At 52.2% G+C, this 22,016-nt stretch overlaps 1 protein-coding gene across 3 annotated transcripts; it reads left to right on the plus strand.

Annotated features, from left to right (window-relative positions):
* The first annotated feature begins 2,073 nt into the window (after window positions 1-2,073).
* Window positions 2,074-6,883, plus strand: ATOX1 (antioxidant 1 copper chaperone). Of its 3 annotated transcripts, none has more exons than XM_055718498.1 (4): window positions 2,074-2,232; window positions 3,389-3,464; window positions 4,780-4,948; window positions 6,660-6,883. In XM_055718498.1, the coding sequence occupies exons 1-3, from the start codon at window positions 2,227-2,229 to the stop codon at window positions 4,911-4,913; spliced, it is 216 nt and encodes a 71-aa protein (XP_055574473.1). In that variant the 5' UTR covers window positions 2,074-2,226; the 3' UTR covers window positions 4,914-4,948; window positions 6,660-6,883. The 3 variants fall into 3 exon arrangements, with proteins under 3 accessions (XP_055574473.1, XP_055574470.1, XP_055574471.1); XM_055718495.1 differs by having other exon boundaries at window positions 4,780-4,937; XM_055718496.1 differs by having other exon boundaries at window positions 4,780-4,924.
* The last annotated feature ends 15,133 nt before the right edge of the window (window positions 6,884-22,016 follow it).

Genomic DNA, 22,016 nt, shown 5'->3' on the forward strand with positions numbered 1-22,016 from the left:
TTTTCCTTCACAACTTCTGAGCAAAGCTGGCAGATGGATCGTCTGCACCAGAGGAAAGATGAGCCAAGCAAGGATGTTTTCTAACCCACCTTGCAAGGCCTAAGCAGTCCCACAAAGGAGGAGAAAGCCCTCAAAGTTCACAGATCCTTCCTCACCAGTAGGTGCTGGTCTAGAGAGCCCAAGGATAGAAAGGAAGCAATCGACGTGAGCCAGCCAGATTCTAGAAGGCCATAGCTTTCCATTATTTGCATCACATCCCATCCCAAATGTATCTATGACAAGAAGCAGTCAGAGATAACGTTTCACTCTATAAAAGTGATTTCCTCCCCACCACCATATCCCTAAATGCTGCATAAAACCCTCCCTGCCATCCCTGCAGCTAGAGATACAGGCAGTGGACTGGCACAGGGCCATGCTCAGCATTAATGTCCTTCCCCCCCTACACCCCAGCTATTTATAGACTAAGCCACATTGCAATCTGCCAGTTCATAAATCAGTAGCGCAGGCTTTTACAAAATTTAACATGAGACCAGTGACCCAGCACAACAGCCATCCAAAATAAACTCTGGCAGGGGGATATTAGACATCTCTCCCCAGAGCAACAAGGGGGCAGATAATTCTTTTATAAAAAGGTTAGTACAACAACAGGGTCCTATGCACGTTAAAACAAATGCCCTCACTCCCCCCGTGCAATGGCAGCTCAGTAGGGAAGGTATTCACATCCTCTTGGGCTCAGTCTGCCTGGCAGGGGCCCAGCCTGTTCAGTATCAACGCAGTGAGAGGGGACGGGTTAGCCAAGGGCAGCCGACATCCCGGTTTGCAGCTCCAGTTGGTGGGGTAGCAAATAACCATAACCACCCCGACTATTTTTCCTGCTACAGGTTAGGCTACTTAACAGCAAGATACTGAAGCCCAGCACATGGTGAGGAAGCATCGTCCCCACACAGCTCTGCCAGCGTTTCTCAGCCCCGACGTACCGCACTGTCTCCTCTCCTGGCTACCCACAGCCTGCCGAGGCACCCGAGCTGCTCCCAGCCCACACCATCGCCTCCTCCACCTTGACTCAAGTTTTTAAGAAAGGGTCCATGCTCCTTCAAAGGGCCAAACAGCCAGGGAAAAAAATGAACAAACTACCCCAAAGCAGACACACAAACATCTCCAGGGGCCAGCATCCCTTCTCTCAAGCTACTCTGAAGTAGAGACCCCCACCACAAACCTCCCTCATTCAATAACTCAATCTACCAGAGCTCTCCTAAACCAGTAAACCTCAAAACCTCAACAAAGACGACCAAGCCTTCTGAAGCAGCCCAGCCGACCCTCACACCTCCTGCCCCATCCTTAGGGCTGCTGTTCCCACCTCCCTCCCACAGCCACCGGATCCCTATCCTGTCCCCAACCCTCACACCTCCTGCCCCATCCTTAGGGCTGCTGTTCCCACCTCCCTCCCACAGCCACCGGATCCCTATCCTGTCCCCAGCCCATCAGGCAGGTGGAGCAGCCTGGGATCTGTACCCACTAGAAACTTTCTCCATCACTTTCTCCTTAACCCTTGCTGGCATCTCACGCCTTTCGATGGCCTCAGCCCTACTCCCACCTCCGGCTTCCTCCAGAGTGGATGGCATCAGGCCGGCCGCAGCCCCGCCGTGTCTCCTCACACGGGGCGGCAGCACTTTAGTAGCAGAAAAATGGGAAGAGGAACGTAACCGTGAGACACAGGGATGTGTTTCAGCAACAAATATCCGAAGAATCAAACTGCCATCCCCAAAAGGCTACTGGGAGCACTTTGGTCAGCCTAAAGACCAGGCCAAAGGGTGCCTGAGCAGCCCCAGGGCTGGAGCCGGTCCATGGCCGTGCCAGCTCCCGGTGCACTGAAACCTCCCGCAGCAGCTCTCCCCCTGCCCCCCCGGGCTCCTCCGCGGCTGGCACCGGCTCCTGGCGCACCGGTGACCTGCCAGAACCTTCCGAAACGCCGGCCTCGGCGGGGCTGCGGGGCCAGGGGCGAGGGCGGCCGGCACGGCTCAGCACTGCGGGGTTCGGCTCGGCCCTGCGCGGGGAGGCCGGGCCGCCTCCGCCCCGCCGCCCCAGTGCCGGGCGGGCGGCTCGCCGGGGCCGCGGGCTGCGCGGGGCGGGCGCTCAGGGCCCAGCCCCGGCCCGGAGGAGCCGCCGCGCCCCGCCCCTTCCTCCGCGCCGCGCCGAGAGCCGGGAGCCGCCGCGCCGCGCTCCGCCATGCCGGTGGGTGCCGGGCCGGGGGCGCGGGCGGCCCTTCGCGGGCCCCGCCCGGCCCTGCACAACGCCTGGGCCCGCCCGGGGGTCGTGTGGGGCCGGGGGCCGTGTGGGGCTGAGGGCTGCGTGGGGCCGGGGGTCGTGTGGGGCTGGGCCAAGAGCCAGCGGAGACGGCGGGGCAGGGAGGGCGCAGCCCGGTACCGGGGACACTGGCGGGGCTTCCCCAGGCTTGGGGGGTCCCTGCCCCGGCACCCGTCTCACCGCCTCTGTGGCCCATCGGCCCGCACGTCGGCCCTCGCAGCACACGGGGCTTTTGTAAAATAAGGCCCTTTGGGGTTTGGGGGAAAAAAATACTCCATAATTACACCGGAAAATCCTAATGGGAAACGCCGTTCCCCAGCTCCATTCCCGGGTGCGTCGTGCCCCTGACAGCGGCAGGGGGCAGAGGAGGGGTTTGAATAGAATGAAATACGGGTTGCAGGCAACACATGAAAACCAGCTTTACTTACCTTTTTTAAGGAAAGTAAAAAGCATGTGCAAGAAATTAGGATCCGTCTGGTGCCAAAGGTTGAACACGATGGTTAGTGTTCCAGGCAAGCACGTTTCTGCTGACCCGGTATGTCCCAAGTACTGAAGATAACAGAGGCCCTGGTAGGGTGAAGGGATGAAAAACCAGTACTAATGTTCCTTAAATTTCAGTTTTGTTTGTATTTTTTTTATGAGTTTATTATATTGGGGACCAGAGGCCTTGGACACACAAGAAGAATAGGATGGGCAAACACCAAAGGCCTGGCAGACCAAGTCAGGGCAGCTGGAGGCAGGAGATACTTCTCCTGGGCTCTCCAGGAAAAGTGGAGCGAGTCCAGGAGCAGCCTGTAGACGTGGCAACCACACTGACCCTGCAGGTGGCCCTGCTCGGAGTAGGGGCCAGACAGTCTCCAAAAGCCCCTCGGGAGGATGCTGTGAGGGACAGCACAAGGACACCATAGGGAGGAGTACCAAGAGCTCTCAGTTTTGCTGAGGTTCCCTCAGTGGCATGTATGGGCTTTCTGGTTGGGGAGGATTTGAATCCACCTCCCCAGGGGAAAAGGCAAGTGTGGAGGACGAACGCCCCTGCTGTGTTGCCAGCTGTGCCCTCCCTGACCCCTCATCTCCCTCTTTTCAGAAACACGAGTTCTTTGTCGACATGACCTGTGAAGGCTGCTCCAATGCGGTCACCCGTGTCTTGCACAGGCTGGGAGGTGAGTCAGTGCTGAGTGTGTGACAGCCAGCTCGCTGGAGCCAACACCAGCTCCAGGGCAGGCTGACCCTGCCCTGGGATCCTCCATCTTGCAAGGGTAGCGCGGTGGGTAAAAGCTAATGAACCACTGGTTGTTCACAGGACTTTTGTCCTTGACTCTTCTGACCCTTGGAGAAATGTCAAGGGAAGGAGTAGCTGCCATGGCTGCAGGTGGCTCTGAATCCCTAGGGCCTTATCCTGAACCCTCTGGGAATGACACTGGCAGACCCCTGCTCAGGCTGCCAGAGGGAAGGGAGGCAGGTATCCTGCCAGACATTGTTCCCAAGAAGGCCTGGGGTATCTGTGGTGCTTTCCTAGATGTGTCATCAGCAGTCTCAGTGAAGAGCTGCTGAGCAGAGCGTTTGGTGGTTGCCTGCATAGCCTGTTTCCAATACTACCTGTAAAATTGTAACCTGTGCCTCCTTTTTCTGGCATTACCAAGAGAGAAGGATCTGGCCTGCGCTCACCAGTTGTGAATACCTGTCATCCTGCTCCCTTGTCCTCACTGAGTGAGAACAGCTTTCAGTCACCCAGGCAAAGGTCTTGCAACTTCTTCCAGACCCTGTTACCAGGCTTTAGCGATCCCACTTCCTCTGTGTCTGGTTGTCAGCACCTCCACCACTCTTCAACATGCTGGCCAATATCAGCCTCATGTGATGATGTGTCAGAGCTCTCAAGGCTGATACGTACCTCCAACCTCCAAATTTTGTGAAAATACATGGCTGGATAGAGGCTTCATGCCCAGTTCCTTTCACCGGGCTGACAGCGGCTCACCCTTATTAGCCACTGTGAAATCCACATGAGAAAATGTCTTTTCCCTCCTCCTGCTTAGAGCTGTTAGCTGGTACCACCACTGAGGAAAACTGTCCTGACCCTGTCCTAACCCCTATGGTAACTCCCTCATTAGTGCCTATCCATACTAAACCACAGCACAGGCTGAGCTGGTTGGAGATTATAGTGGTTGGTTTCAACTCGGCTCATTCTGGTTATTGCATGAGTGATTATCTTGATCCAAGGTGGGGTGAGCCGATACAAGCAGTAGAGAAACTGTGGTGCCCAATGCAGATCTATAGGAGACCTGGCTTCCTTCATACCATTGCTGGCAGGACACCAGTTTGGTTTTGCTGGCTAGTGGTGGTATCAGGGTTTGCTGGCAGGAAGCACATGTACATTTGACTGACAGCCTTAGGAGCACAAATGTGTGAACGTGAGCTTTTCCTGTAGTCACATCATTTGACTGCTTCTAACTGTGCAAAATTTTTTCCCTTTCCTGGTAGGTGTCCAGTTTGATATTGACCTGCCCAACAAGAAGGTGTGCATCGACTCAGAGCACAACGTTGACACCCTATTGGAAACCCTGAAGAAGACTGGAAAGAATGCTTCCTATCTGGGGGAGAAGTCCGCACAGTAGCCTTGCCTGGTGTGAGGAGGCTAGGTATATATCAGGTGTATGAAATGCTAAAGAGAGAGATCTGGGCTTTTTCAAGCTTTCCCAGTAAAACAGGCTGCTTTCTGGGAAGCATGTAGTGGGAAAGACCTGTAGGTCCAGCTTCAGCAAACCCCTTATATCCCAGAAGCAACTGGACCACCTACAGCCAGCACCATTCTTGTGTGGGACCCCTTAGCTACCCTGCAAAGCCCATGGGATCCCAGCCATGGCTGTAGTGGAGAGGTAGAACACAGCCTCTGTGCCATTCCCAGGTGAACCTAGGGTTTCCCAGAGCATATTATGCATGAAAACACCTCCCAAAGACATTTACCTGCCAACCAGAGAGAGTGGTGGCCCCCACAATACCAGGGAGGGCAATGGGACCCAAAGACCCCTGTGGGTATGTGATGCAGGGGATTCATTGTTAGCACAAGGACCTCCGACATCTGATTCTGTTCATATCGCTGTTAATTCTCCGCTGAACTCAAGGGTGGAAAAAAAGCAGCACCTTGCTACCCTCAAGGATGTAAAATGTCAGGTTTCAGAATAGCTCCCAGCACGCGCAGCCCCTGGCCAACTGGACATCTATCCCAAAGACAACTGGATTGTTGCAGCCTGTCGATTTTCCTAGACTCCCAGCACTATGGGGACATGTACAAAACTCTTTCCTGGCCTGTGAAGTGCTTTTGCAGACAGGGATCAATTTCAGTGGAAAAGAGTGAAGGGCTGTCCACTCGCTGCATGTACCGTTCTTTAGTGCCCAGGATTATTATCTTGCATCTCTTAAGAGTTTGTTTCTGTCAGTGGAGCTTTCTAATCCAATGACATTGTTTTAAAATGCTCTAGTTTGATCATCACAAATACCCGGCACAGATGCACTGAAACCAGTTCATGCTGATTTAATTCCCAGTCAGTAAATTAAATCCGGGATTTACACCAGCAGGAATTAAACTGATATATGGAAGAGTTGAGCTGATACTGATGTACGCATGCAGTAGATATGCATTGTTTTAATCATCTCTATCATTTGAGCAAGCTCTCAATACTTCTTAGACGTTGTTTAAAGTCATAGCTATAATCAAATAACGTCGCTATTTAAAGACAAGAGAGAAACATGCTCTGAATTGATTAGTGCCTCAAATAGTTTTCAGCTCGTAGTATTGACTGCAAGAGCTGTTTTCAACTTGCAGGGACTTGCGGACTACATCTCAAATGCCTGCAGAAGCTAACTAGTACAGCAAAGCTAGTCTCAAATAATGTGGATGTATCCCTTTTTTTCCCTGGCCCTGTGTTTTCACCACTTTCCTTATATTACATCAAGGGAGCCAAGGAGTCAGTTCAGCTGACCCACCTGGCAAAACATTTCTCTTGATGCTTGTTTTCTTACTGGGTTTTAACAGAAGCTATTTGACTTACCCAAGGATAGTAAGATCCAAAGCAAAGGAGAAGGGGTGGCTGGACTGCCCTTGCTAGTAGTTTGCTGCTGGATCACTTCAGCTGTCATGGGAAAAAACCCAATAAATTTAAGTTTTCGAGCACATTTCCCTCCATAGGAAATATTTTTAGGGGTTCATCTATAAAAGGAGGGAGGGAAGTTACAAATCATTGGTGTGGAGCGCGGGTGGATAGCTTTCCTTTAGCCTGTGCCCGGCAGAGGGCATCTTTGTATAATGTTATCTTCTCTGTGCCTTGGTATTTTTTCCTTTTATTTATTTATTTATTTTGCAGGAACTCAAACATGATTTCAGCAGAAAGATGGCTTAACTGTTTGCATATCTCCCAACTTCCTGTCATATGACTTTTACTACCCTGCCAGATGTTGGAAAACAGAGGGCCGACAGGAGGGGGCAGCTGTGTCTTGGGCTTTAAAAGTGAAGAAATCTAAAGGAGGAGGTTACACACTGTTTGTAGTCCCACAGTAAATTGAGGTGCTGCTTCTATCCTTCAGTGCATGTCTATGTGTCTTGTGTGTCTTTGTACTGCTTTAAGTGGTTTTCTGTAAAAGAGACGGCTCTTAGGGATGGGAAACTACCCATTACATGCAAGACAAGCCTCTCAGGAAATTGCACCTATCTTTATAAGCTGACTGCAACCCTTGCCTGAGGGACACGTCTCAGGAGACCTGAGCTCAAATGTCACTTAGGTTCATGGAGTCTAGGTCTTGGCAGATGTCCTTCAGTCACAGAACAGACAAACTTTCCACATGGGATGCAAATGCTGGGAAGGGACTCTTGCAGCCCCTGTAAGTCAAAGATAGCCAAGTGGCCTTTGAGCTAGATGGAGCCTTGAGCAGAAGCGTGCAGAAGGGAATGCCTGTGCTGATGAGAAGTGCAGAAGGGATGGAGGAAGGAGAGGGCTGTGGGAATCTCTTCAAGGTCTCTTATTTCTTGACCCAGTAACCAGGGTTATGGGCTGTACTGTTGCTTTGCCCAGCTCCCATCCATTTAATTCAGGTTTTCAGCCCAGTGAAAGGATTACATGTGTCTGTCCCAGTCTACTGTCGCTTTTCACGTGGGGGATGTCTCCTATGCCTACCAGTCACAGGTGACTTGTTCTACAGAAAGGGAAGCCAACTAAAGACTGAAGGAAAAAGTTACTCTGTATTTAAGAGATTTTTCACACCTGAATGTTGAGATTACTTTTGATGTAGTTGCAATCTGTTCTTTCTTAGAGTGGTTTAGTACTTCGAAGTCCTCCTTTACCATTGATCTACAGCACAATTAATTGCTGTAGACACTTGCAGGGGCTGGAGACACTTCAAGGAAAGTGTTGCAGAGACTTTTTAATTTAAGAGAAGCTAAAGGGTAAAAGGGTAACATTGCTGCATTATTTTCTTGCATTAAAGTCTCCTAGTGGCAGGAAGTTTCCAGAGCCAAGGCCTAGAACTGCAGCCTATTCTGCTTTGTGCCCGTGCACTCCAATGCACGGCATGACACCGCCAGGGTCCCAGTTGGGTGAGTGGATCCCTTTCCCTAGCCCTTCCTTGCTGGTCTGAGCTGGTGTTTGCCAGTGTTAGTTATTATTTATTGCTTTCAGCTTCCTCCCAGGCTTGGCCAGTGCATCCACCAGCAGCTGGTTTGCCCATGGCTCGGCTCTTCTGGCAGTGGGAAGAACGTGCTGTTGGTTTGGCGTGGAGCTGGATGGCACGTGGTGGCATGGCTGGCTTTGGAGCCAGCAGTCCTTGTGGCACTTGCTGTCTGCCAGACTGGCAGGCAGGATTGGCAGTGTTGCGCTCACAGAGGATAACTCTCAGTCTGTCTTGCTGTAAACCAGGCCGCTCGTCCTTGATGTCTGGGCTGTAGCTTATGCTCGCCACAATCCCCCAGCTGCTCTGCTCCCCTCTCCCTGTCCTGCTGAACTGTCTGTTTTGGTTAAAGCCTGCTTATCTCTGAGCCAGACAAGGAAAGGTTTCTACCCACAGCTAGCCAGGAGACTCATGCAGATACCCAAAGTTTCATCACCCGTCTGCAGGGCTGCAGTCTCCCAGGCCTTCTCTCAGCATGCTTTAAGCTCTTGCCTGCTGCAGAAATGACATTGCAGCTTTGGGTGGACATCGGCTGCAGTGACAAGCTGTGGTCACCTCGAGCTGGCTACGGAGTGTGGTGGGAATACAAGCTGCTCAGAGGAGAGAGGAGTGACCTGACAAAGCCTGCCCAGAGCTGGTCTCTATCCATCAGAACAGTGATGTCCAGGCTGGGGACTCTTCCCCTCCTGGTCCCTGCCCCGGGCTGTAAGTAATGCCTCTAACTGTCCCTCGCAGCAAGCAATCGATACACTAGGCTGCTGTGTTCTGCCTGGCCATTAGTGTCATTTACAGCCCCTATAATTTCCCTGTGCGCGCAGCATGGCAGGGGCTGCCCACAGCCACTTCCCTGAGGCGCCCCTGTCACTTGCTTCCCAACGGAGGCTGCAGGCGCGGGGTCCGTGGGCTTTCGTACCTGATGGCTCATGGCATTTGGTATCCTCACTCGCTGTTTCACAACAGAGGGGACAGAGGGGTGACAAGTCTGCATAAGCCACCTCTCTCTGGTGCCATACCCTGAAGATGCTGATGGGAGTGAGCAGTTGGGAAAGCACCAAGGGCTCCCTGCTTCAGCCTTCCTTCAGTGGCCCCAGTGTTCAGACCCTCCCATCACATCTCTCTCCCTTTCCCTAGGCCTGTGAAGAAGGGAAGTGAGCTCCTAGGGTTTCTTCTCTAGCCAAGAAGAGGGAAGTGCTGTAATGGTTACTAACCCCAGCACTCCAGGCACATTTAGTGAAAATATCAAAGAACTGGGACAACTCCTGAGCAGGGCTGGAGGATGATGCCCAAGCTGCTGCTTGTTCTCTCCACCAAAAGCCCAGCAGGACAGCCTTACTTATGCTTCCCCCATCAACCTTGCAGGCTTATCGGGGGAACAGGACATTTCAACTAGACCAAGCAATCTGCAGAACATTCTCTTTCTGCCTGCTTTCCTTTCCTCCAGATAAGATAAGGTGTTTGGGGAAGATGACCTGCTGCTCCTGCCTCCAGGACAGTGAATGCAGGCAGCTCTGCACCAGCGCTCTAGAAGCAGTGGCTCTGCAGGAGCACAGGGTGCCTCCCAAAGGGCCACCTCTCCCACAAATACACAGCCAGAGCTGTGTTCAGTCCTTGCTGTGGCAGTCCCTGTGACAGTCCTTGCTTTGGTGTGTGGGCCGTATTTGGGCTGGTTACAGCTGGGCTAGGGAAGTGAAGGAAGGGTGATTAAGTCCGACCAGAGCAGAAGACCTGCAGGGCAGCTGGCTGAGAGACTTCTAAAAAAGCTTTGGGAGAAAAACCAACTCCTCCGTAGCATCTCAAAGGATAAGACAGTCAGTACCTAAGCAGAACCTCTGCTCCACCACTGCCCAACTTCAAGATCTCCAAAATCTTCAGCAGACTGGCCTGAAATTGGCCACTGGGTTGCATGTCATGGAGAGGGACCGCAACAAGCTTGCACAAATAGTATGGTCGCAATAATTTCCACAGGAAACAATATGCCAGACACTGAGGCTGGGAGACTGTCTTCAGACAAGGAAATGCTCAGTTTGCAGAGCAAACAGGAAAGGGCGGCGCTTGGAAAAGGAGCTTTCCTGTACCACAGACACCCTGGCTCTGCAGGACATCCCAGTGACCTGCTGGAAGAGGGACATGTCAGCCCTGCCAGCTGCAGGACGAGCAGCTGGGGAGGTGCCGTTCAGCGCATTGCCATTCCTGTCCTCCCACCAGCAGCAGTTCACGCCTGGTTTCTTCACAAGGTTCTCAGCCCAGCTCCAGCTGAACTGTGAGAGTCTGTGAAATGCCTCTAACTGCAGCACCAGTGAGAACTGGGCAAACCGGGAGGGACAAGCTTGAAAAGTTCTGTTGTTTCCCCTGCCTCAAAATTATCTTTGCTTCCCCCTCCCCCCCATGGTGTTTCCAACAGAAAGCATTTGCTTTTCTCACCCACCTTATTGCATTTGTAGCATTGCCGTTCTTGAAGTGCTGCTCTGCTTCTGCGTGTCATTTTTCAACCAGCATTACCTTCCCCCACTTTCTAAACCAAAATCCAATTTCAGTAGAAAAGTCTATGGCCTCCAAAGCCCAGTCCTCTATCCACAAAAGAAAAAGCTGCCCTGGTTATCCCAGAGCTGCCTTAAGTACCACTGGCTTTTTGGCACTTTCTAATTACCAGCTGACAGGCAGGGGATGATTTTAACCAAAGGAACAGCTGTGCTCAGCTGAACCACCCAGTAAATGAGAGAATTTCCAAGATAACACCACAGGCTGCAGAAAGCAGACAAGGGACGGGAGATCCCCTTCAGTGCCTGCACATGGTGATCTCTGATGGTTTGGAGAGGTAAATTGCTGTGAAATTTTGGGGTGGGAAAGAAGGATTCAGTTTGCAGGAATTCCGGGCGTGTCATGTCTGGGTGTTAAGACTGTTACATGAGGGATTCACTTCCAAATGATGGGGATTTTCTAGTCTTACTCTGCTTTTAAATGTTTGCTGTAAGAAACAAGGCACCTTAGGCTTCCACCTTCGCTTGCCTGCCTGCTCCCAGCCCAGGCATGACAGTAGCAGTGCTGGGAGCTGGATGAACACCAAGACTAATGTTTGACTTGCAAGCAGGATCATACCCCCATGCTTTTGGGGTCAGCATCTGCAACATTGTCCTGACCATCTGCTCTTTGAGCTAGAGCCCTGCAGCTGGACCTGTAGGTCCCCATTGCACTAGGCTGGGTGTCCATAGTCACAAGCATCTCCCTAAGTGGTTGTATATCTCCCGATGGAGGCCAGGCATGATGGAACAGGCAGATAACGCAGTCCCTTGGAGGGACTCAAGCTGCAAAATTGGCTGGAAAAAGCTTGGTGTTGTCTCCGAACTAAATGTGCTGGTCTTGCATCCTTTCAGTAAGGTCTGCAAAGACCCACTCTTCCTTGTCGAGAGGCCACAGCTGGGCTGAGGCCATTCTGTAAGATGGGTGATGCATTGAGCTGTCCTGATGCTTGCTGCACTGAGGTGCAGAGCAATGGCAAAGGCCCTTGCTGGTTCCCACTCCCCTGTGGGAGATTTCCCATGTGACCATCGCAGCAGCTTCCCACATTGCAGCTTCTGAAACAGCAGAACACACAGGGACATGACAGACTCCCCCTCCAAGAGTGTGACAGCATAAATAAGGGGAAAAAAAACCCCAAACCAAACAAAAAACAGCCTTAATTAAGAACTTCAAGAGCAGGAAATATGCACGTGTGCTAGCCAGAGCACAAATATTTTCTTTTGGAGCTGCTTTCTGTAAGGGTTCAGCAAGGTGATCAAGTCTGGGTTACAGAGCAAGGGCAGCAAACAGTTCCCAGCCCCCTCCGGAAGGCAGTGGCCACAGGGCACTGCTGTTCTGCATCCTTCCCTGGTGCTCCAGCCTTTGGCTTTAGCCTCCCACAGTATATACTGCAGCTATTCAACCATTTGGCTAAAAGCAGATGGGGAGGGAGAGAAAACAAAAAGTCTAATGAGAGGGAGAAAGGCAGCTTTTGTGCTGCCTCTGTTTGCAAAAGACAGCCCAAGCCCCTTTTGGACTAAGGTTTAATTTATTGGACCCTGGAGAGCTGAGGTTCACAGCCCCACAGCTGCTGCAGACGGTGGCATTTTGGGGCAGCGATAGGGAGCAGGTAGGGAGCCGCTCTCACGCTTGAGGAGCTCCCTCAGAGGGGCTGTGGGATACATGGGACGCGATGCAAGGTCCCAGGCTGCTCTGGGGAGGGCAGATCTGCTCCATGACTGTTCTGCTACATGGACCTGTCCCAGGTCACCTGGAAGGGACAAAGGAAACTGGTCTACATAGGCAGGAGCCTTCAGCCTGGCCCTTCCTGCTATTGTCCCTCTGCTCTTCATGCCTGTTCCTGAGCACCTCCTGAAAGACTCTGGGTGTTACATAGCTGTGTTCGGGTTTCCTCCTCACCAGCCCAGGCCAGTGGGCTGCTGTGCTCTGACTGGGACAGGCCACAGCCAGAAGAGAGATGCTGCAGCATTTCAGACTCCCCCACAGTTCCCAGTTTCCTGCTAGTATGACATTCCCAGGGCAGGACCGTCTCTGTAAGCCCATCTGAGACCTGCTTACCCGTTTTCAACAGATGGATGAGAAAATGTTAAAGCAACAAATGCAGCTCATTCCCTTGCGAATGAAAGGAGACGCTTGAATGGAGCAGGAATCCACTGTGCCCAAGCACCCTCCTGCCCCATTTCAGATGAACCAAATTCCTCCCCTCCGAAGCTCCTGCTCAGCCGTGGGCACAGCTTGGCCCACAGAAGCCAGCGTCAGCATGGTGCACAATGCCCAGCAATCACAACAGGGGCTGCTGGCTTAATCTGTTCTGCACAGCTTTAAAAAAAGCCAACCCACGCAGCTATTGTCAGGGTGATCCCACCGATTGCATCAGAAGTCTGCATGGGACATGGGGCTGTCTCGAGGGTGTGCAGGGCTTGGGGTGGGGAGGGTGCCTGGGGTGCTGCCTGCTCAGGATGGCGTTGTAGGGAGCAGCCCTGGTGTCCCTGGGGCTGCTTTCTCAGGCTTGACAGATGAGCTGCAGTACAGGCTTGTGCTGTGCTGCTGACCTCAGAGACAGCCTATGGTCCTTTGGCTTTTGCCGTGCCTTTGTGTCTCAGCTGAGCTGGTGGGGTTTACTCCTCCATATCACCCCTCCAAAGGCATGGGACAAAACACTTTGTATCTCTCTTTGGTGGAGAAAACCCTGATACCAGTATTTGCATCTATATTTCCCTTTATTTTTTCTTTCCCCACTTTCCCTGCCTTTGACCGGTGCTAAATGCTTGTGCACTCCCAGGAGCAGCCAGCAAAGCAGGCGGCTTGGTGGGAATGATCCAATTTCCAGAGCAACTGGGATGGGACTGAGTCCAGAGCGTCCTCAGCTCACAGTGCCGCTCTTATTTCTCCATGATTTCCTCTCCGTTTGCTTTCTTAATTCAGCCTGTTCTTGGCCAGGGGAGAAGCCAAAAAAGCAGAGATGTGGCACATCCAGAGTCCTCCCCACTGGCTTTACAACCGCTGGGGGATTTTTAGCTCTCCCATTTCAGGAGCAGCCCTCCAAGCTTTCCCAGCCCTGAGGTCAAAACATGTCGAAGTATGGCCAAAGCAAGAGCATAGGAAGCCAAGAGGCCAGTTCTGACGCTTTAAAGGCTCTGCACTGAGCTGTTGGCTTCTCACCAAGGGTCCATGTGCTGAAGACAGGGACATGCATCCTCAGGTAAGGATCATCATCCTTTGCCTCTAGCACTGGCCGCCCAGGCCCACCTCCACCATGAACCTGCTGGGGACAGCTGGAACTACAATTGCTGGTGTGTCCAAAGGAAAACCAGAAAGGTGGGGCCCTTGTGCACAACCAATTATCTCACCTAAGTGTCTCCAAACCCCTCTTGCCATTCATTTGCCTCCCCTCTCCCTGGCGGAGTCAGTTGTCCACAACTCCCCTAAACAGGGTCTCAGCACGCCAGTGGAGAGGTGCGTGCTCAGCTGCATGACAGGCGGCTCAGCAGAGGCTGCATTAGCGAGAAGCCAGCAAACCTTCCCTGTGAGCTGCCCAGAGCTCCCACAAACAGCAGGAACGGTACTTGGGATAGGTGCCGTAAGAGCTGCTTTGGGGCAAAGGGAGCTGGGCACGAATCACTCTTTGCCACAGAAAACAATAGACCTGACCCAACCCAAACCCCATGCAGGAGGGGTTTAAAATTTATCCCTAGAGCAGGATAACACAGCAAACCTCCAACTGTTATTTTCAGATTTACAAACCCAGCAGAGAAGCTGCCAATTCCTGCCAGAGAAGCAAACTTGTTTGTGTGTGTGTGCATAAAAATGAAAGCCAGGCGCTGCTCCCCATGCCTGGCATTGTCTCTGTGCCCTGTGGCTGGGCAAGCAGCTCAGCCCTGTAGTGCGTGGGGGAGTGGGGAGGGAAAGTGTCCTTGTTCCACACTGAAACGGACCCTCCCAGGTTTGCAGGGCAGAGCTTGTTCCCAGGCTGGGGGCAAGAGGCTGGAGCCCACTCCCCAACACATCAGCCTGGGATCACACTCCAGATGCACCCATAAGTAGATGCAAAAAAAAGGGGCTGGGAGAGGATATCTCATTCCCTGTTATCCCCTCCCTTCCCTTCTTCCACAGAGCTCCAGAAAATTCAGGGGGAGGGATGCACTTTCCAACTCCACTGGAAAAGGCTGAACATGGAGGAATTTGGGGAGGAGACAGAGATGTCCCTTCTCATTCAGCCTGTTCACCCACACTTTCCCAGCACAGGTTCCCTCAGTACCACTCCCTATTTCTAACCCCTTGGAGGAAAAGAACAAATATGGCCCCACCTTAAGTGAGATGACATCAGTGTCGGTTCAGGCACACCTCAAGCAGTGAGGACCTTTGCTTTTGGGGATTGGACTGGATGACCCTTAAAGGTCCCTTCCTACCCAAACTATTCTGTGATTCTATGATTCTTGAGAGTTACATGTAGGAAGAGGAGCAGGAAAGGAGCCCTTGGGCACACACAGGACACGACCTCCCTGGCCCGCTGCAGGGATGCCCTTGGTCCACAGCTGCATCAGCCCCTGTGTGCATTAAAGAAGGAAACAACTGAACATCCCTGTGGCAGGGATGGTGTAAGCTGCCTGCATCCAGCCAGGTGACCTTCACTAATCTCAAAGCACAGTGTGTTCTCCCTCCTGGTTTGCAGCTGGGTATCTCCAGAGAGGCCCAGACAATTCCCTGCACCATGCCATTCAACAAAAATGGTGGTTTCCCTGATTTCCTGGTTCCCACCTTTCCCTCCCCCCAAGTCAACACAGAATTTTTTTGAACATTCATGACATTAAAAATCCACTCCATTAATCCTGATAATAAATCCTGGGTGAGCTCACCTCCCAGGGTGGCATGGGCAAGGCAGGCTGGTGCAGGAGAGAGGATGTGCCAGGCACCTTTAGCAAGTCTGAAATTAAGGAGCTGGAGGACAGTGTCACTGCCAATGCTCATTTCTTACCTTTGTAATTTTCTGCTTACTCTTTGCAGATACCTGATATGATTAATGCTCATTAGCAGTCTCAGCATCACACAGGAAGAGTTCAGGCGTCTCTCCCCAGGGCTCCCATTTCAGGGAATAATTTTTTCCACCAGTTTTTCCCATAAAAGAGAAGCTTAAAAGGGAGTCCTTCAAATCTGGTGTTTTTTTTAAACTGTGGTTCTGGTCCCTCCATCTCCTTAAATAGCTGCTGATAACAGACACAGGGCATACAGCAGGGAGAAACACTGCTAGTTTTAGTAGAAGGTCCCGAAGGAGAGACCCAGCTCTGGGCCAGGCACAGGATGGAAAGTCACAGCACTCGCTCAGGGCCCCGCACGACCTGGCTATTTTGGGGCTGACCACGTCCCACCTTGCCCCAAGCCCACAGACACGGTGCAGCATCAGCCCCAAGCCTTCCCACAGCCTATTCCTGCCCACAGCACTGCTCCTCCCCGCAGTGCCGGCTCCTGCCAAACCCCGGGCAAACTGGATGGTGTTTTTTGAAGGGAAGTAAACAAGTTTCAGGGCTAAATTGAGATCCCTAGAACTCATCACAGTGAAGCAATGACAGATGAGGTATTTTCCATATATGCCCTCCTATGGCTAAAGGTGTTGTGTCCTCTTGGGTTTCTTTCACCCTTTGATCAGTGAAATCCCATCAAACTCCAGACAGATGAAGCAAATGATTCCTCCACTGACAGGCTTTTGCAAGGAGCAGAATATTTATGCACGGCCATAAATATCTGAATTGCTCAGCGCAGGAAGATTTTAAGGGACTTGAACTCCCCAGGGTAAAATCCAGTCTGGGGAGATGAGTTTACAAGGGCTCAGAAATGCACTTGAAGATTATTTGGAGGGAGGCAGCAAGCAGACATGGTAGGGAGGTCAGTGCTTTCGCTGTCGCTGTTGTCCTGGAGCGGCTGTGTTTGTAAATCACAGAGTCATCAGATGCTAAAATCCTCGAGTGGTTGTCAGCTCAGCTCCTACCAGCCCGACCTACCCTGCCCCAACAGCCCTTCCCTCAGCTGTTTCACGGCAGGGATGGCTCAGCCTCCCAAGACATCCCACTCCAAAGCCTTGCTGTCAAAAAGTATTTCCTACCGTCTCCCCTATATCTTCTTTGCCAGGTTCTAAGACTACCTGCGACTGGATTTTTGCTCTGTACAGGATCTTCCCAAATGCATGTTGCCAAAATCAATCCCATTTCGTCTCCTTTAAGGGACATCCTGTTCATGGAGCCTCCTGCACCCAGCAGCCTGGCTCATTTGCCTGGTACATCTCAAGCCAGGGCTTGTTCTGAAGTGAGTTCAGCTCAGGCAGGAAGTCTCAGAGCAATAGATTGAAAAAATGCAGATTCTCGGGGTGGATACTTGCAGGCTTAGTCAGGGTGACCCTATTGCACCAGGCACCCTCACACCGTGCCCTACCTGCTGGGCTGGGATGCAGCCACAGCTCCAGCACGACGCGATTCCCATCCGGGGATGCTGTAATAGCCCCAGTGCGCAGTGCTAGAGGGGACATGGCCTCTTGGGATCCCTCTGCACGGCATGAAGCTGCTTTTTGCAGCTTGCGCAGCAGCAGGACAGCTGGGTCTGTACAGCTGCAGGGGTTCGGGACAGTGCTGGAAGCACTGAGCCATACACAGACTGAATTACTGCAGGACAGGGGTGGCTGGGGGGGGGAATATTTTGATAGGGTTTTGCCAGCAGTGAGTGTTAATAGGAGGAACAATAAAGTCCTGTTCTTCAGCCTCCATGGGGGACTGCAAAACTTTCCAGACTTTAACAAGCAGCCCAGCCTCCCTGTCACCAACACGCCTTGCCCTCCCCAAGACTATCTCTCCCTCCTTTTCACCTACAGCAGCGCACAAGCCTGGAGCGAAAGCAGCCACCACTTAAAACCCATGTTCTCAGCTGCCAGGCTCATGGGGACAGCAAATAATACTAAGGACACCAAACCCTGCTGCTTGCTTTGCCTCAGCCATGATCCCAGTCCATGGCAGCTCTTCCCCTTCACTTCTCAGCCCTGCTGGACACTCACCAGTCTGCCCACTGCATTGTGTCCCAGACAGGCCAGCCATCTGAACAGGCTCCCAGCAAAGGCATGGCCCAAGAGACCACTGCTTTCATTCCCAAGATGCAAGGGTGCAGGGCTGATTAAATGCAATTAAGAGGGTCTGATTATCAGTGGTTGTGGAGTAAGCAGACAATTCATCTGAGAATCAAGCTTTTCTCAGAGAACCTCACACTCATGACCCCCAAAAACAAAGGCAGCTGGTCCCAGAGAGCCTTGTGAAACCTGGCATTTGCCTTTCTGGTCTTATCCTCACCTGTGGTTATCACCACTGCTTTCCAGGTGGCATTTGGATGTCCTGGAGCTGACACAGCTTCACCTGGGTACCTCCATCAAGGCTGCCTTTTAGAAGAGATTTTTAGGCTGTGTTTATCCATGCAAAAAAAGCTGCCATTGCAGCCCAGGAGCTTCCCTCTTACCACATGTCCCAGGGGCTTGAAGGTGGATTCCTGTTTATTTCCTTAAGCAGCTCTATTCATAGCCTTCAAAAGCTGCCAAGCCGCATCTGTCAGGCCCAAGAGGACTCGAAAGTGCATCTTAGGTAAACACCAGGAGCAAGGTGGGACTGCCCAGAGTTAGCAGCATTTGCTGCACTTCTCTCTTGGAAGCTTTACTGCATTTTCTGCAAGTCACAGGCATGCCTCCAAGGCAAGGTCTTGGGCAAAAGCAAGGTTGGGCTGAGACACTGAACAGGCACACAACATGTCCCTGTCCAGGATTAATAGTGAACAGCCCCTGCAGCAAGGGAGAAGTCCTTTTAGGAAAGGCAGAGAAGTCCTTTGGATATTGGAGTTACTCAGCCAGGACCACTCTCAGCAGCCAGGCTGGATGTGCCTAGACCATGCATGGGAGCTTCAAAGCGGCTGAGACCTGTCCCATCTGCTGGTGCCTGGTGTGCCGGCTCCAAGCAGCTCTGTGGGGGACTCTGCTGCAGGGACACAATGGGGGCTGCAGCCACAGGGGTTATTTATACCTACCACCCGCTGTGGGTGTAGCTGGGGGCAGGCACAGCTGCCATGGTCAGAGCTGATGCCCACAACAGGCATCCAGGTGTAGCTGCAGCACTCAGAGCTCCCTGCTTTCACCACAGCTGAAGAAGCTGATGGATTTTATTTTTCTTTGCCTGCTCCGTTGGTCTCCATTTGTTTCAGGGAGAACAGACAGGCTTCTCCCAAGCCTGCAGCCTCACACAAGCATGTGAGATGGTCATTGCAGGGGTAGTCTGAAGGAGGTGGCAGGGAGATCCTCCCCATGGGGCATGGGAAGTGCCTTCCACCCGAGACCCCAGAGGACAGCTGTGAGAGCCCACACACACCATGGAAAGAGCAAGCCATCGCACAGCATGCATGTCCTGGCTCCGCAGCTGCTCCCAGGTCGTGACTCACCAAAGAGCCATGCACAGCTGGATTTCCACCCCTTGCCCCACAGGCCTCTGGTTTACAGCTGAAAATCTGCAATGACATCCACTGTTGCTTCTCCATCTGCTTCTGACAGAGCCAGTATCCCATATGCCTGCATTGCCCTGCTGGGCCAGCTCGCCCCCCAGTTCGGCTGCAGGGCGCTGAGACTCAGGCTCTCCCGGTCCAGGCATTGGAAGAGACCTTGGCCGGGTGTCCGTCTGCTCCATCTGAACCAGACATCAGCCCTGCTGCCGAGCCCGGGGGGAGAGTCCCATCCCCCTAGGAAGAAATCCCTGCCCCACACAGACCAAAGACAGCCATTCTCAGGCAAGTCTGCAGAACAGTTTGGGTTCATCCTGCCCTGTGCAGATGGTGCTTCCAGTCATCATGTATCTGCTTAGTGTGGGTCTAGAGAGCACAGTTTCCTGCCTCTAGTCTGCTTCTGAAATGGAAAAAAACAGAAATCCTCCTGCAGGACCTGCTGACACACTCCCAGATAGCAGGAGAGCTGGGACATTCCTGGGATAAGCAGATTCCTGTCTGCTCTGCACTCACTCGCCTTTTCCTGAGCTGGGTGCTGGGTTCCCACCCCAGCAAGCTGTTGCCTTTTCCCTTGTTGCCCTGTGCCTGTGAGAAGTTCAGCCAGTGAAGAAGACTTAGTAAATGACATTCCCGCAGTGGTTCCAGGGCATTCTATTTATTTATCTGTACTTTGGGTTCATTGTTTTGCAGCAGCATCCACCAGCAATTAATGCAGAAACATCCTCTCCAAAAACCTCTTTAGAGAATCCCTCCCAAGCAAAGAGAAGGAAAGACTCCTTAAACTGGAAGATTTGGAGTAAGAGACAGCAAGATTATTAATCCACACTTGTATCACTTCCACCAAACAAGCTGCTCTCCTTTCTCTCCTTTGGCAGCAGCATTGTTCCCTCTTGGAGAGCATCAGGGTTGTCTCAGCTGCGTCAACCTGGATCTGCCCAGCCCAGCTTAAAATGCGATAAAGAAATTTGGATTTTGAACGGGGGTTAGCTGGAGTTCAAATCTCAGCCCTGCAAACCTCTGAGCTCAGACCTGGAGGGGTCTTGTCCTGTTTGCTGTTTCCATCAGAGTTCGTGCAGTCACTTGAGCTGGGAGCAAGAGCTGGGCACGCTGGGGTGCATCAGCTGTGCCCGAACTGCCCTGTTGGCATGTGGCAGGAGACCTCGAGCTGGACCAGCGAGGCCAGCAGTGCTGCCAGGGCTCCCGGGGCTGATGAGGCCCCTTGGGTGATCTCCTGCCCATCCAGTGCCCCAGATGGCATCAGATGACCTTCTAAGCATGTGTGAGGTCCAGTTTTCCTCCTGGCAGCCTGACACCAAAATCTCCTCTTTGATGAGTCCACTAAGCCTTATAAATGCAGAGAGGACTTTTCAGGACTTCCTTTGCAAGCTCTCAGTCATTCCTGGAGCTTCCTAAAGCTGCTGAGATTAAAGAATCAGCCAGTTGCTCCAGGCTCTTGTTTCCCTCTCCGTGTGATCCCCCTCCATCCCACTGCTGGCAACACACATGCGGGCCTGGCAGTGTGCCCCTCGCAAGAGGCAGGACCCAGCTGTCCCCACCATGTGCACAGAGGACCACGAGCACCCCTCACTGCCACCCACCCAGGGCTCACCACCGTGAGCTCGGGGGCCATTTCCAGATAGGACTGCATCACTGCAGCAGGCTTCTTTTTGCTTTCGCTCAAAACCAGAGTTTAAGCCGCCACGTATATAAATACGCCACAGAAATCCCAGTTATAATTATCTTCCTGGCACTGTCATTTGTCTAAGCCCTTAGAAGAGGGCTTAGCCTCAGGCTACAGTGAAGAGCACTAAGCAATTGCCACGTTGTCAGTTAGAAAAGACGTGGTTTCTTTTCTCTTCTTTTTTTTTTTTTCTCCCTAAAATTTTTTCCAGATGTCTTTTTTTTTTTTTTTTCCTTAGAAGAACCAGCAGCTGTACGATTTCAATGCGAGCCGTGACTAATCCAGCACAGAGAGCATTCAACTCCTTGGGGTGTGAATCAAGCAAATGAAACTTCGGTTTGGGGGACGTGTGACCTCTGGAGCCAAACTGGACCTATGAGTGGCACTGAGCTGCACATGGAAGCTGGAGACACCTGTGGTGGGAGGAGAAGATGCTCCAGGTGTCACAGGTTGTTGGTTGTGTTAGAAGGACCCACGGGGTCTTAGACACCGTCGCAAAGCTGGCCTCCACGTGGACCTGAGAGGGTCGCTTAGGGTATTTTATGGGTGTCTCTGTGAGCGATATCAACATCCACATACCAGTACCCAGGGATGGCTTTTGCATGGGGTGTAGCCAAGTAAAGAAATGGGTGAAGACTTTCTCCTCTTCTTCTTTGCCACTAGCCTCCTGAGCTGCCTGATCACAGAGATTGACCGTCTCACTGGGAAATGATGATGGATTCTCACAGCCCCCTTCCCTATCTTTTTCCTCCCTTTTCCCTTTTTGTTTTGTTTATTTTTTTGTTTCTTGTTGGCCATAAGGATGTTTAGTTTTACATCTGTTTCTTTCACATGCAGAAGTGCCGAGAGGCCAGACAAGGAGCGAGCTGATAAAGAATCACAAATCACGAAGTAACTGGCACCCGACAGAGCAAGGAGCCAGCACAGCCCGGCAGGTCGGGACAGACCAGTTCCTGTGTTGACATCTAAATCCTCATCAACATCAGAGAGAAGAGTTAAGCACCCAGATGGGTGTCTCAGCCCCTCTCAAAGACAGAGTGTAATCTTGAGGAATGAACCCAAACTCCAGGCTGCCAAGACAAAACACAAGGTCGCATTTTGTTATGTTCTTGGGTGTCCTTCACCCAGCACCTGCAATCAGACTGATGGTGGCCAGATGACTTGTCCTTAACCCTGTGGGTTACATGAGCCACCAGCTTTCCAGCAGCCCCTGGGGAGCAACCTTGCATTGCCCTGGACAGGGTGAGGGTTGGTGCCACAGGTGGATCACAAGCCACAAAGAGCTGAACTATCTGCAGTGCTCAGGACAGCCCTGTATGTCATGGAGACATTCTTCAGGGATGCGCAAATT

The sequence above is a fragment of the Falco cherrug genome, chromosome 8, assembly GCF_023634085.1.
Source record: "Falco cherrug isolate bFalChe1 chromosome 8, bFalChe1.pri, whole genome shotgun sequence".
In the NCBI taxonomy this organism is placed as follows: Eukaryota; Metazoa; Chordata; class Aves; order Falconiformes; family Falconidae; genus Falco; species Falco cherrug.

Coding starts and splice junctions, on each gene's coding strand:
- ATOX1 (XM_055718498.1), top strand. Junction 3,465..4,779: donor TGTCTTGCACAGGCTGGGAG/GTGAGTCAGTGC, acceptor CTTTCCTGGTAG/GTGTCCAGTTTGATATTGAC.